This window comes from Bombus affinis, chromosome 12 (genome assembly GCF_024516045.1).
Source record: "Bombus affinis isolate iyBomAffi1 chromosome 12, iyBomAffi1.2, whole genome shotgun sequence".
NCBI classification, from domain to species: domain Eukaryota; kingdom Metazoa; phylum Arthropoda; class Insecta; order Hymenoptera; family Apidae; genus Bombus; species Bombus affinis.
Window position 1 is genome coordinate 3,930,958 of NC_066355.1, and position 12,498 is coordinate 3,943,455.

Consider the following 12,498-nt stretch of genomic DNA (forward strand, 5'->3'; position numbering starts at 1 on the left):
AAATTGTACTTTACATACATTCATGACCAAGTTCTTTTATTAATTTCGAATTTGTCCACCATTTAATGATGTTAAAAAATACGGGAAAGATCGAGGAATTAAAGAAACGTAGAACGTGGAAGTTATTGAGTGCAACAGATTTCGAATCGTTGATGTATCCTTGCTTTTTCATCTGCTGGCTACTCGGATATTTTCCTTATAAGTACGAACATCAAGTATACTCACTTTCGAAGGGCCGTTTCGCTTTTTCTACGTCTATGATGTTCATTTTCGTGTGTTCGTTAATGATCGCAATCTACGAAACAAATATTGGTATGAAAATAAACGACAGCATACCAAAGACGATTCACGAGAACATGTACGCGTTCTTAGATGGGCTCGTGATCGTGGTGATGTATTTTTTAACTGACGCCCGATTATCAGTGATTCAAAATCTGTCAAGAACCAGCTGCATATTGTCTACAAAGGATTTCAAAGATTTATCTAAAATGATTCACACGAAAGACATTTTAGGTTCATTATTTCTGGCCATCCACATGCCAAACTGTTTTAAGCACAACATTTTCGTGACAGTATGGAATCTTACCTACATATACATAATGATGGCCAACTTTTCCATGGACATATTCTACATAAATTGCGTGTGCATTTTGAAAGATTGCTTCAAGAAAATGGAAGAATCTATACGACAACTGAAGAAGCTCCGAATCAATGATAATATGTCGACGCAGACGTTTATGTATCATGAACAGATAAGTACATTGGTGGTGATGAACCTGAAGAGTTTTAGAGGAAAAACACTTGGAAATCAGCGATGGGTTGGAATTGCTGAACCATACGTTTATGATACGTGTTATAGTCGCAGCTATTACGACTTTCAGCGTGGTCACTTTCGATATATATTTCTATATAATTTCTATACACAGTAAATTTCCTGCAAACAGCAAGTACTGGTACAAACTGTATATCACGCCAGCCGCTTTCTATTTTATCAAATTTGGTATGATGATTTGGGCGTGTGAAGCAGCGACGAATCGAGTGAGAGAAATGAAGACGACACTTTGGGATGTTTTCAGTGCTACGAACGATCCATTCGTGAAACGCGAGGTAACAATTTAACTATAGTAGTACTATTATTATTAAACTGCGAAAACTCAAACGTACAAAGATGTTCAGAATGCGGATGTGTAATGTACCGAAATATATAAACTTATCAAAATATAATCAATAAAATATGTACATACTATTTCATTAATTGTATTTAAAAAGGTATAAATTTACAGTCTAACTATTGTAGTAATGGTCCGGATAAAATCGTTACGTGATCTTCGGAAAAAAATACGTATGTATGAATAGGAAATACGTTTCAATGTTACATTAATTATGAAATTGCAGGTGGAGCTTTTTTCTCTGCAAATAATGCACACGACAAACATATTCACGACGAAGACATTCGATCTGAATTCATCATTTTTGACAAAGGTAATACGAAAACAATTCATGAAGTTTCAACAGTCGGTTGACTTATTAACTCTTTCGCGTACGGTGCTCCGGTTACTTTAACCATTATCCATTAAAACTACATTTGCTTTGCTTGAAGCTGCTTCTGATCTTATTACATTTTCTCTTTTTTAGAAAACCATCAGAAAATATGTATTACTACTATTTCTAGAAATTTCTATCAGTAATAACAACTAATGAAAACTAATTAGATACAAGACAATTGGTGGTAGAAGAAAATTTTTTTGCGGAAGCCCAAATAAATTCTATCTTGGGCGTGTCAACTCGTTCTCGAAAGAGTTAATTTCATATTGTTAAGGTTTTAATTCTCTAACCATAATGTGTATTTTTGTAGATCGTCGGAGGTATCATAATGTACATCTTGATCCTGATTCAATTTTTACTAAACTACGTTGTGTGCACTCTTCATATGTAATGAAAGCGAGATCTTTGAAGTGACGTGATTCTGTAGGCGTTCTTTATTGATTCTTTGGCAACTTTTTGATCGGTAAACTATAATGGAGGGAAAACAAGCGAAAGAGGGGAAACAACATTAAATACTGGAAGTTGATAACATAATCGCCGCATAGAGCAGTGACGTCAATAGATACGTTCTAAGTAGAAAAATTAACGATAATGTGTAACATCAACGCGCTCCTTTCGACTACCTTCGTATTTTTGATAAACGATACATACATACATTATTACGACTCACTTTCTCGTCGATATTAATTATGTACCGTCATTTAAGTTGTACAACCAATATAAGAATCAGATACTTACGAAAATAACAGTTTTAAATATTCTGATAAAACTTCTGTTTCTCAATATTGTTATTTTAAATAATGTATTTGTTATAATGGTTCACAGCTGAGAAATTCACGAAGTAAGCACTAAGGTAGATAGTGCATTATGAATTATTGTAGATTCACCTGTTTTCATCGATCAATTTCAATCATGATAATGCTGTTACTTCTATATTCAGTGTAAGTGTTTAATATTAGGAGACTCTTTTCGTTAATGAATTGTACTATTCTTTTGCTTTAGATGCTCGAATTAGATTCGCATAGAAATGATTAAATTTCATCATTGTTCGACAAACAATACATATATACCTTTTACAGTGAGAGATGTGTTTCTTCGTGTGACAGTACAAAGCACAGTCTCAAAGGTGAACTTAGCCTTCGTACGAAAAATAAAGTTTCATTCATTTCGTGAGGACTAAATCGTTCGTAAAAATTACTAAAAATTACATTGTTTTAATTCAGATCTTTAAAATGTTTAGTCGATCGCGGAAACTTGAACCAAGGACAAATAAAAAACTTAAATCATCGTCGTTATACTTCGGGAGTTACACGTCTTTAATAAGTCCCGGTGCTTCTATCAATCGTTTAATGGGATTTTTACCATACAAACTAGAATCATCGAAACTTGTGTATTCGAAATCATACTTTGTTCTCTCGACAATTTCTATGATTATTTATTCGATTTGCGTAATTCTTTCTCTGTTCCAAATCAATTTTTCTTCTCTGCAGCTTCCAACACTTGCGAATAAGTTACATATTACTCTCCTATTTCTTTGCGGGCCTGTGATTTTCATCTCGGCTTATGCCAAAAATCAGTCAATGATCCGAGTGATCGATGGTATCTCGAACGTTTCTCGTATACTGTCATCAGAAACTTGGCATAAAGTGGCTACAAGAATTGTTATAAAAGATATCTTAATCCTGATACTACCAATGTGCTATATTCCAGTTACCATCTACACAAATTTAATTTTTGCTTATATCTCTTGGTATACTTTTCTCGGTGTCATCGCACTAATTAGTTTGTACACGAATAACGTATACGTGCTAAATGCCTGTTTTAAACACATAAACGATTCTTTAGTGCAAGTGAAGGAAATTCTAGTTAATGATGAGCCTCATCTACTCAGAAGAGTCTATCACATGCAAAAGAATCCTATATTGTTGTCGAAGCTGAGGGCTCTTAAAAAGCAACATCTAGAGATGAGCGAAATTGTTCAGCTACTGAATAACACGTGTAGCATGCAGATCGAGGCCATGTTGACAATACTGTTCATCGACATAACGTTCAATATGTACAATTATTTATCCACGGACAAAATAGTGGGTGAGGCGAAATCGCTGACTCTTATTCTTGGCCTCGCGATTTATTACGCCGTACATATAATTATCACAGTTTCGATCGTTGAAATTACCAGGGATCAAATGCAGAAAACTGGCCGCGACGTTCATCGAATTCTTGTACATACTTTCGACGAGCAGGTGACGACGGAGGTAAGATGATACGATTACTTTACTATCGATGATTTATGTTGGAAATATAGAAGAAATATATTGATATTATAATCAATCTACGTGATTCTAGTTGGAGTTGTTTTCGTTGCAAGTGCTACAAAAGGGTAACGCGTTCGTGATGAATGGACTCGTAATAGACGCAACCCTTTTGACAAAGGTAATAGGAGATGGGATCAGAAGAAATGAAGTATTTTTGTCAACACTTTTTACAGATGGCGTGCGGGATTACCACTTTTTTGTTAATATTAGTGCAGTTCCTACTCGTCGAGTCTTGTTGATGAGAAGCTTCAATTAGTAAAACTTGGTCTTACTTCTTTCGCAATAAAGTCAGATATTTAATCAAGTTAAAAGCATTTTCATTGCACGATGAAATAGCAATCCACATTATTTATTTACACACACATTTCATTATCGAACTGCATTTTTTTGTGCTTTGATGAATGATTTTCATTAGCGAAAGTGTCTCCGTCTTAAAAACGATAGTCGTTTGTGAGAAATTGCACTCTACGTACATTCATGACCAAGTTCTTTAATTAATTTCGAATTTATCCACTATTTAATGATTTTAAAAAGTACGGGAATAACCGAGGAATTAAAGAAACGTAGAACATGGAAGTTATTGAGTGCAACAGATTTCGAATCGTTGATGTATCCTTGCTTTTTCATCTGCTGGCTACTCGGATATTTTCCTTATAAGTACGAACATCAAGTATACTCACTTTCGAAGGGCCGTTTCGCTTTTTCTACGTCTATGATGTTCATTTTCGTGTGTTCGTTAATGATGACAATCTACGAAACAAATATTGGTATGAAAATAAACGACAGCATACCAAAGATGATTCACGAGAACATGTACGCGTTCTTAGATGGGCTCGTGATCGTTGTGATGTATTTGTTAACTGACGCTCGATTATCAGTGATTCAAAATCTGTCAAGAACCAGCTGCATATTGTCTACAAAGGATTTCAAAGATTTATCGAAAATGATTCACACGAAGGATATTTTAGGTTCTTTATTTCTGGCCATCCATATACCAAACTGTTTTAAGCACAACATTTTCGTGACAGTATGGAATCTTACCAACATATACATAATAATGGCCAACTTTTCCATGGACATATTCTACATAAATTGCGTGTGCATTTTGAAAGATTGCTTCAAGAAAATGGAAGAATCTATACGACAACTGAAGAAGTTCCGAATCAATGATAATATGTCGACGCAGACGTTTATGCATCATGAACAGATAAGTACATTGGTGGTGATGAAGCTGAAGAGTTTAGAGGAAAAACACTTGGAAATCAGCGATGGGGTGGAATTGTTGAATCATACGTTTATGATACGTGTTATAGTCACAGCTATTACGACTTTCAGCGTGGTTACTTTCGATATATATTTCTACATAATTTCTATACACAGTAAATTTCCTGCAAACAGCAATTTCTGGTACAAACCGTATGTCGTGCCAGCCGCTTTCTATTTTATCAAGTTTTGGATGATGATTTGGGCGTGTGAAACAGCGACGAATCGAGCGAGAGAAATGAAGACGACGCTTTGGGATGTTTTCAGTGCTACGAACGATCCATTCGTGAAACGCGAGGTAACAATTTAACTATAGTAGTACTATTATTATTAAACTGTAGTGTACCGAAATATATAAACTTATCAAAACATAATCAATAAAATATGTACATACTATTTCATTAATTGTATTTAAAAAGGTATAAATTTACAGTCTAACTATTGTAGTAATGGTCCGGATAAAATCGTTACGTGATCTTCGGAAAAAAATACGTATGTATGAATACGAAATACGTTTCAATGTTACATTAATTATGAAATTGCAGGTGGAGCTTTTTTCCCTGCAAATAATGCACACGACAAACATATTCACGGCAAAGACATTCGATATGAATTCATCATTTTTGGCAAAGGTAATACGAACACTATTCATGATGTTTCTACAGTCGTTTGAGTTATTAACTCTTTCGTGTTCGGTGCTGCGGTTACTTTAACCATTATCCATTAAAACGACATTTGCTTTGGGTGAAGCTGCTTCTGATCTTAGTACATTTTGTCCTTTTTATAAAACCATCAGAAAATATGTATTACTATTATTACTAGAAATTTCTATCAATAATAACGAGCGATAAAAAATAATTAGATACAAGATAATTGTGGTAGAAGAAAATTTTTTTGCGAATGCCCAATGAAATTCTTGGGCGTGTCAACTCGTTCTCGAAAGAGTTAATTTCATATTGTTAATATTTTAATGCTCTAACAATAATGTGTATTTTTGTAGATCGTCGGAGGTATCATAATGTACATCTTGATCCTGTTTCAATTTTTACTAAATTACGTTGTGTGCACTCTTCATATGTAATGAAAGCGAGATCTTTGAAGTGACGTGATTCTGTAGGCGCATGTGTTCTTTATTGATTCTTTGGCCGTATTCTGTGAGACCATACGCTGTTTCCATGCGCGGACACCTGTAATGATTCTGCATTCGCTTGTTTATTTATAAATGGTAAAGCGTGTGTATAAGTGTGATCACTAAATGACAGTATTTAAGGGAGCTCAGTAATTACAATATCGCGAGATAATCTTGAAACGCTTTCTTTTAATTTATGATTATAGGATATTCTACTCTTAATACTGAATAGTACCGTCATATGGTAACATTGAAATTTCAATGTTTAGAGATTTGATTAAAATTTCTATAAAAGTGATTCGATAGCTTAATATCTTAGATACTTTTCATATTCGTCTGTTACCACAGTTAACATTTAACAAATTTTGAAAATATATTTCCTCTGGTTTAGTGTAACACAATTATATAATACAGTTACATATCTAAATTTAGGTGAAAGGAATTATAATTTAGTTGCAATAATTATCATATAAGTACAAATATGTTTTTAAGATACTATTATAGTATCGTGGATAAGTGGCCTAAGAAATATCGGATGAACCATAAACAATATTGCGAGAAAACCTAAGTGCGGTTAGGCCAAAAGAGTCTGGAAACTATAATGGGTCGAGCGACCCATTATTGAGCTGTCGATCCTTCAGTCAAATAGTTACCCGGGAAGATAGCTTATCGTTACCGGGGGGTCGTTCCCTAAAGAGTTGAGTTGTGAGGATACAAGTTGTGAGTTGAGGGTCAAGTTGTGAGCAGTCGAGAGTTGAGTTGCCGAGTTGCTATGAGTTGTTAACTACTAGTTGTGAGTTGTGAATTAACTATTTAGTTGTTTAGTTATAGCACATTACTGTATTTAGTTCACGTTAAATAACCATCGTTTTCTGCTTAATCCATCGTAAATAAATCTATCGATTGATAAACTTATCATATAGGATAGAAATCATTGGAAATCCTAATTTCTAATATTTCTAAGTAAATAAAAAATCCTATACTATTTTCTTTTAATCCTTTACGTGATCGGATGTCTCATTCAATAACACTTAATTTAAAAAATAAAAAATTTCGTTTTACACGTTCTTCAGGTTCTTCCTTTATGTATTTTAAAACAATATAATTTCAATTTTAAAATGGATATATGATAGATAGATAATCCTATCGTGATAGAAGTGTCGTTATTTATTTCCAAACTCGATCTCAATGAGTCTGAAGAATGGAAATGCGGTGCGTAATCACCGTGCAGACGATAAAAACGTTCTAGGCATATGTATTAAAACACCAACGATACCACCAGCTTAAGGGATTTATCTTCGTCAACGGGCTGTTGACAATGAACTGTTTAACGGCAATGATTGATATTGTTCTATAGATAAACAGGATCGCGAATACAAACCTTGTTGGTCTTTCGTTACGACGTAATTTATCGACTTTAAACTCGTTTATTATCGCAGCAATAGAATTAACAACAGTAAGGAGTTTACGATAAACGATCATATAGCTTTCTTTTATCTTCCATAGCTTGTCATGGAAATAAATTACATATAAGTTACGTATATGTTTAGTTGTTTTTTACTTTTCATATATGGTGAAATATCTTGTTTACGTGGCTGAGGTTCGTGGTAATGAACCAACAATTTTGATCATTAGAAAAGCAAGGCACGAGTGTCAGGCGTGAACACTCGAAGTAGAAGTGTCAGTTTCATTGGATACATTATGGGGTAGAGTCAAGTCAATCTATTCTCTTCAAGGTTAATGTTGCGACAAGAGATAATACGCGGAGGTAGTAAGAGATACTTTCAACTAAATACTATCACGTATGATATTCATATCGTGAAATGTTCGAACGATGACAATTTCATTGACATTGTTATTCCACGAGAGGAGTTTGAATATTTAGTTATATGAATTCACGCGTCTATTTCGTCATTCGATACGTAAAATAATATTAAATCTACCAACGATGGATATTTGTACTACTTCTTATCGTAAGATTAGAGATTTTTCTTTTGTAATATGCACACCACGATATATGGTCTCGTCACACTTCAAATATCTAAAAGTCTTCTTTGCTTTTAACGATGTAGCAAATATTTGATGCATAGTAATGGAAGCTTGGAACTATGGAATTACGGTATAGTCGTACGCTTTTTTATACTGAAGGTTATTTTAATGTAATTTTAGCGCTCACTACGAGATGCAATAACAAAGGACACATGCTTTCGTACTAAAACATATTAATCATATTGAAAAATTCAAATTTAATGACCTTAACAGAAAATTGTTCATAAACAACTTAGTTTAATAATCGTGATAAGTCGTTGATCCTTATTTTTTTACGATCGATATCTTAAATATTTGTTGTATTACGAGAAACACAGGATTTCTAGCAAAGAGATAAATTATGGAACTGTACAAGAAGATTTAATACGATATTATATTTTCCAACAAATTATTAAATACTCACTCGTATTAGATACTTTTTTATCTTTTTAATGGTGAAACAGATACTTATCGTAAAAACGAAGAATTAATTTCTCATATATTTTCAATCGGAAAAACGCTGTCTCTACACTTTCACTCAGACCGAACAACAAAAGCTGCGTCAACAATCTGCGACGACTTTCAAATGTACCATTCCATTTCATACGTTGCAAAGGAAAAGTGCGAAAAAAGAACTTTCTCGTCATTTATCATTCACTTTCTTTGATCAGAACGAGAAATATTGTATGAGGCAAAGTGAATATTTTTACCCATTGATAACTGTTCGATGCTCTTTGCCAATTGCTTCCTAGCAAGATGACAATTTAATTTTTCTGACGTATTAGATTGTATATGAAATGTCGTTTCATTAAATAAAAATATAGCCGAAAATAGTTTCCTCAAAACATCATATTGTATATGCAATCAAAGTAATTTCCATATGATTCAACAACGGACTTTCCCAACGAGTTTCATTATTCTGCATTTATAAGAATTACCGTTTCTAGAATTTAAATACAGTTCTTTTTTAAAACAGTTGATTTAAGTTTAGCGTTAAAACATTTCCTAAGTGGAATAACGCCAAATACTAAATTTAGATTCTCATTAAATTCATGGCAGATTTTCTAAATTTAAGCTCATGCAAAGAACGATACGAATATTCTGATTATCGATTGTTATCGATAATCGGCTGTCGCCAATAACGAGCTTTTGATATATTCGTTATAGATCTGTTTAATACTCGGTACATATACGCGATTCAAAACCAAATGTCTTCTTCTTTTAATATAGTCAATCATTAACAAGAAAACAAGACCAAATCAATGGAAGACCAATCGATTGAAATATAAATTTCAGAGAAAATACAGTTCGTATAAAACTTAATACCATTGTTAACAATATTTTTGAAAGTCACGTGTCACCATCGTGCCTCCTCGGGAATAAAATTGACGAGAATGAGAAGATATCGGGCAAGGGCGGCGCGTCTCCGCGGAGTTGAACCCCTGTTAAGCCAATCAAACTTTTAATCGGTGCAGCTACTTTGTTTTGTCCAATTCTGGCGGTAAACAGGCGGCCGATTTGTCGTATAGACGATCACGCGACTGCGCGAGGCATCGCGCGCTCCCAGACGCCGTAGCGTTGTTAGTTATTACTATGTGACCGATACGCAGTTGTTCAGTGTTGCGCCAACAGCCGCGCGGTAAATTTGCGAATAAGGTGTTGCTAGTCTGATCGATATATCGAGTCTTGTTCTATCTATCAGTTAACCGGACAAGTGACAAGATCGACGCGATTCGACAAAAACTTCGTTGTTATATATGGGATTGCGCGTTTTAAGGGTTGTTCCTCGACGATCGAATTCTTTCGTGTGTATCGCAATTTTTCGAGGAAAAAATTTGAATGGAATTTGGATGGAAGGACATCGGTCGAAGACGACAGAGAGTGAGGAGAGTTTTATGTAATAAGTGTTGGGCTAGAAAAAAATAGTGACCGGCATCGAACGCTAGAGCGATTAGATAAAACACAAGCAGAAAAGCTGTAACACAGTGGTGTATAAAATTCCATAGGACACTGACGGTTGGAAATTCAACGTTTCATTGATACGTGATACGTTATACGTTCGACGATGCGTTCTGTTTGCACGCTGCGAATAAAGCTATAGGTGTATTCGACTATATGTATATAGCGGTATTCCGCGCGCCTTTATACGGTACGATGTGTTCTTAGCTGCTTGATGGGTTTCCTCGAGCGAGAATAAGTCGAGGACGAGCGAAGGAATTATACTAGCTTCGTTTCTACGTGATGAAGTAAGTAGCACACATTTTACGATTTGATTCGCTTAACGTGCAACGGCGTTTAACGCGTGATCGTATACGGAAAAATATCGGCGCCATAGACAAGTTTCGTATGGGAAACGGAATACGCGACAATAGATTTCAGCGAATAAAAAACGATTTTGTACTTATAGAACGACATTTTGGACTCGCTGTTCGAATTGAGAAGAGTTAACGAGAATTTATGGCCCTCGAAGATTAAACTATTAGACAGACAGACAGACTGTGCTTAGTTATCAAACGATTCTCTTCGTTCAGTTTCATCCACGTTTGACGTACGTTCTAGTTACGCAAAGAATACGTGTCGTAGTAATTGCATCCGCTCTCCTATGCATCTGTTGATTCATAAACAGAGCAAGTTCAGGTCCGGTAGATTGCAAAACAATACGTTATCGAGTCATAAATTGCCCTCGTTTCGCAGATGATCGATAAGATTTCGCGTTAACAACGCCGATTAACAATGCATGGCGGCTTATTTGTTCCATGGTTCAGACAAAAATGTTTTCCAAGTTAGTCTGTGTGTCGTCTGTATCTCGAGAGCAAATATTTTCGTTCGATAGCCGTTACGCGTAGTATTCACGGAATATATCAACGTTCCCAACCGTTCCTTCCTTTTCTCGTTGCCCTACCTGTACGTATATTCGATGGAATTCCAGCTTCTTTCAGATTAGTTACGTTACCTGAATCCAATTAATTTGGAACTTTTTTTTACCAACCTGAACTTGATACTATTCACCGCTCTTAATTATTACAAATTCCGACGTGAAGCCTTTATGAGTCACGTCACTCAACAACGAGCAATTTGAAATACTTTGCTTACATGAATCTGTTGTTGTACTTGAAATATGTTTTCAAGTTGCAAACAAAGTTGAGCTTATTCCAATTATTTCTTAAATTGAAAGAGACAATGATTGATAAGCAATATAACGTTATCTCCAGTTTTTTACTTGTTGATTGTTCTAAATTATCAATTATACCTCACACAATATTTTGCTAGGTTTCTAATTAACATAATAATTAAGCTTTGCAAATCCACATTTTTATGAAGATAGTACAGTAAATGGAAGATAGGTAGAAAATTTGTTTACTTACTTAAACATTATGAGAGATATTGTAGTTTAGATATTTTACATATTTTCCTATCTTTAAATTTTCCATAAATGCATAAAAATCCGTGGACTAATAAATATAAAATTTCACACATTTATCTTCGATGTGATTTTCCATCCACTTGAATTCGATAAACTGAATTCGATTTGAAATTGAAATACTCGAGTACAAGCAAGTTAAATAATCTGAACAAAGCTTAAGCCGAATTCTCATCTAAATTCATATCGTCTATGAGAAAAACACAATGAAGTTTCCGTTTCTCACGAAACCATGCGTGGAAAAAGAACAAGGAAAAAGAACGTGAGAACTTTGGAATGTCAAATAATCAACTAACCCAAGAGGAAGGAGAAAAGAGGAAAGAACTATGGCGTAGAGCGTGGAAGATCGTTTCACGGTTACACTTTCACATGGCGTTCGCTGACCACGACTAACCGTAAAAATAATCCGGATTCGAATCGTTGGTTCACGATTTCCTGGCGGGGAATGCGGTCTCGCCGTGTTGTGAATAAAATTCAATACTCTCTTCGTCTGAAAATCACTTACTTTTTCTTGCCTTCTATTATGGCCTTGCCACGACTATGTCCCCTCTCTCTTTCCCACATTTCTTGGCCGTCTCTCCGGGTAGAATCGGCCGACCTTGCCTACGATAGTCATTGTCACGGTGCTCTATTAGATACGAGAAAACTTTTGCAACAGTGCGGTGAATGATTTGCAAAAAACTTGTTTACTCGTGGCAGCCAGACACATAGTTCGCTGTGTCTCCGCGATTCTAGCGGGTCAAAAGTCGAAGGCAGCACGTGCAAGTTCAATTAGTACGTCCATCGTACGGTTCCTA

The 12,498-nt window shown here is 35.0% G+C and overlaps 2 protein-coding genes across 2 annotated transcripts; both read left to right on the forward strand.

The window, feature by feature from the left end:
• Window positions 1–32: 32 nt before the first annotated feature.
• Window positions 33–4,116, forward strand: LOC126922769 (uncharacterized). The gene is made up of 5 exons (XM_050735631.1): window positions 33–739; window positions 783–1,107; window positions 1,856–1,865; window positions 3,391–3,800; window positions 3,892–4,116. The coding sequence occupies exons 1-5, from the start codon at window positions 66–68 to the stop codon at window positions 4,114–4,116; spliced, it is 1,644 nt and encodes a 547-aa protein (XP_050591588.1). The 5' UTR covers window positions 33–65.
• LOC126922770 (uncharacterized) lies at window positions 3,707–5,433 on the forward strand. Its single transcript, XM_050735632.1, has 2 exons — window positions 3,707–3,800; window positions 3,892–5,433. Exon 2 carries the CDS (start codon window positions 4,381–4,383, stop codon window positions 5,431–5,433), a length of 1,053 nt encoding a protein of 350 aa, XP_050591589.1. The 5' UTR covers window positions 3,707–3,800; window positions 3,892–4,380.
• The last annotated feature ends 7,065 nt before the right edge of the window (window positions 5,434–12,498 follow it).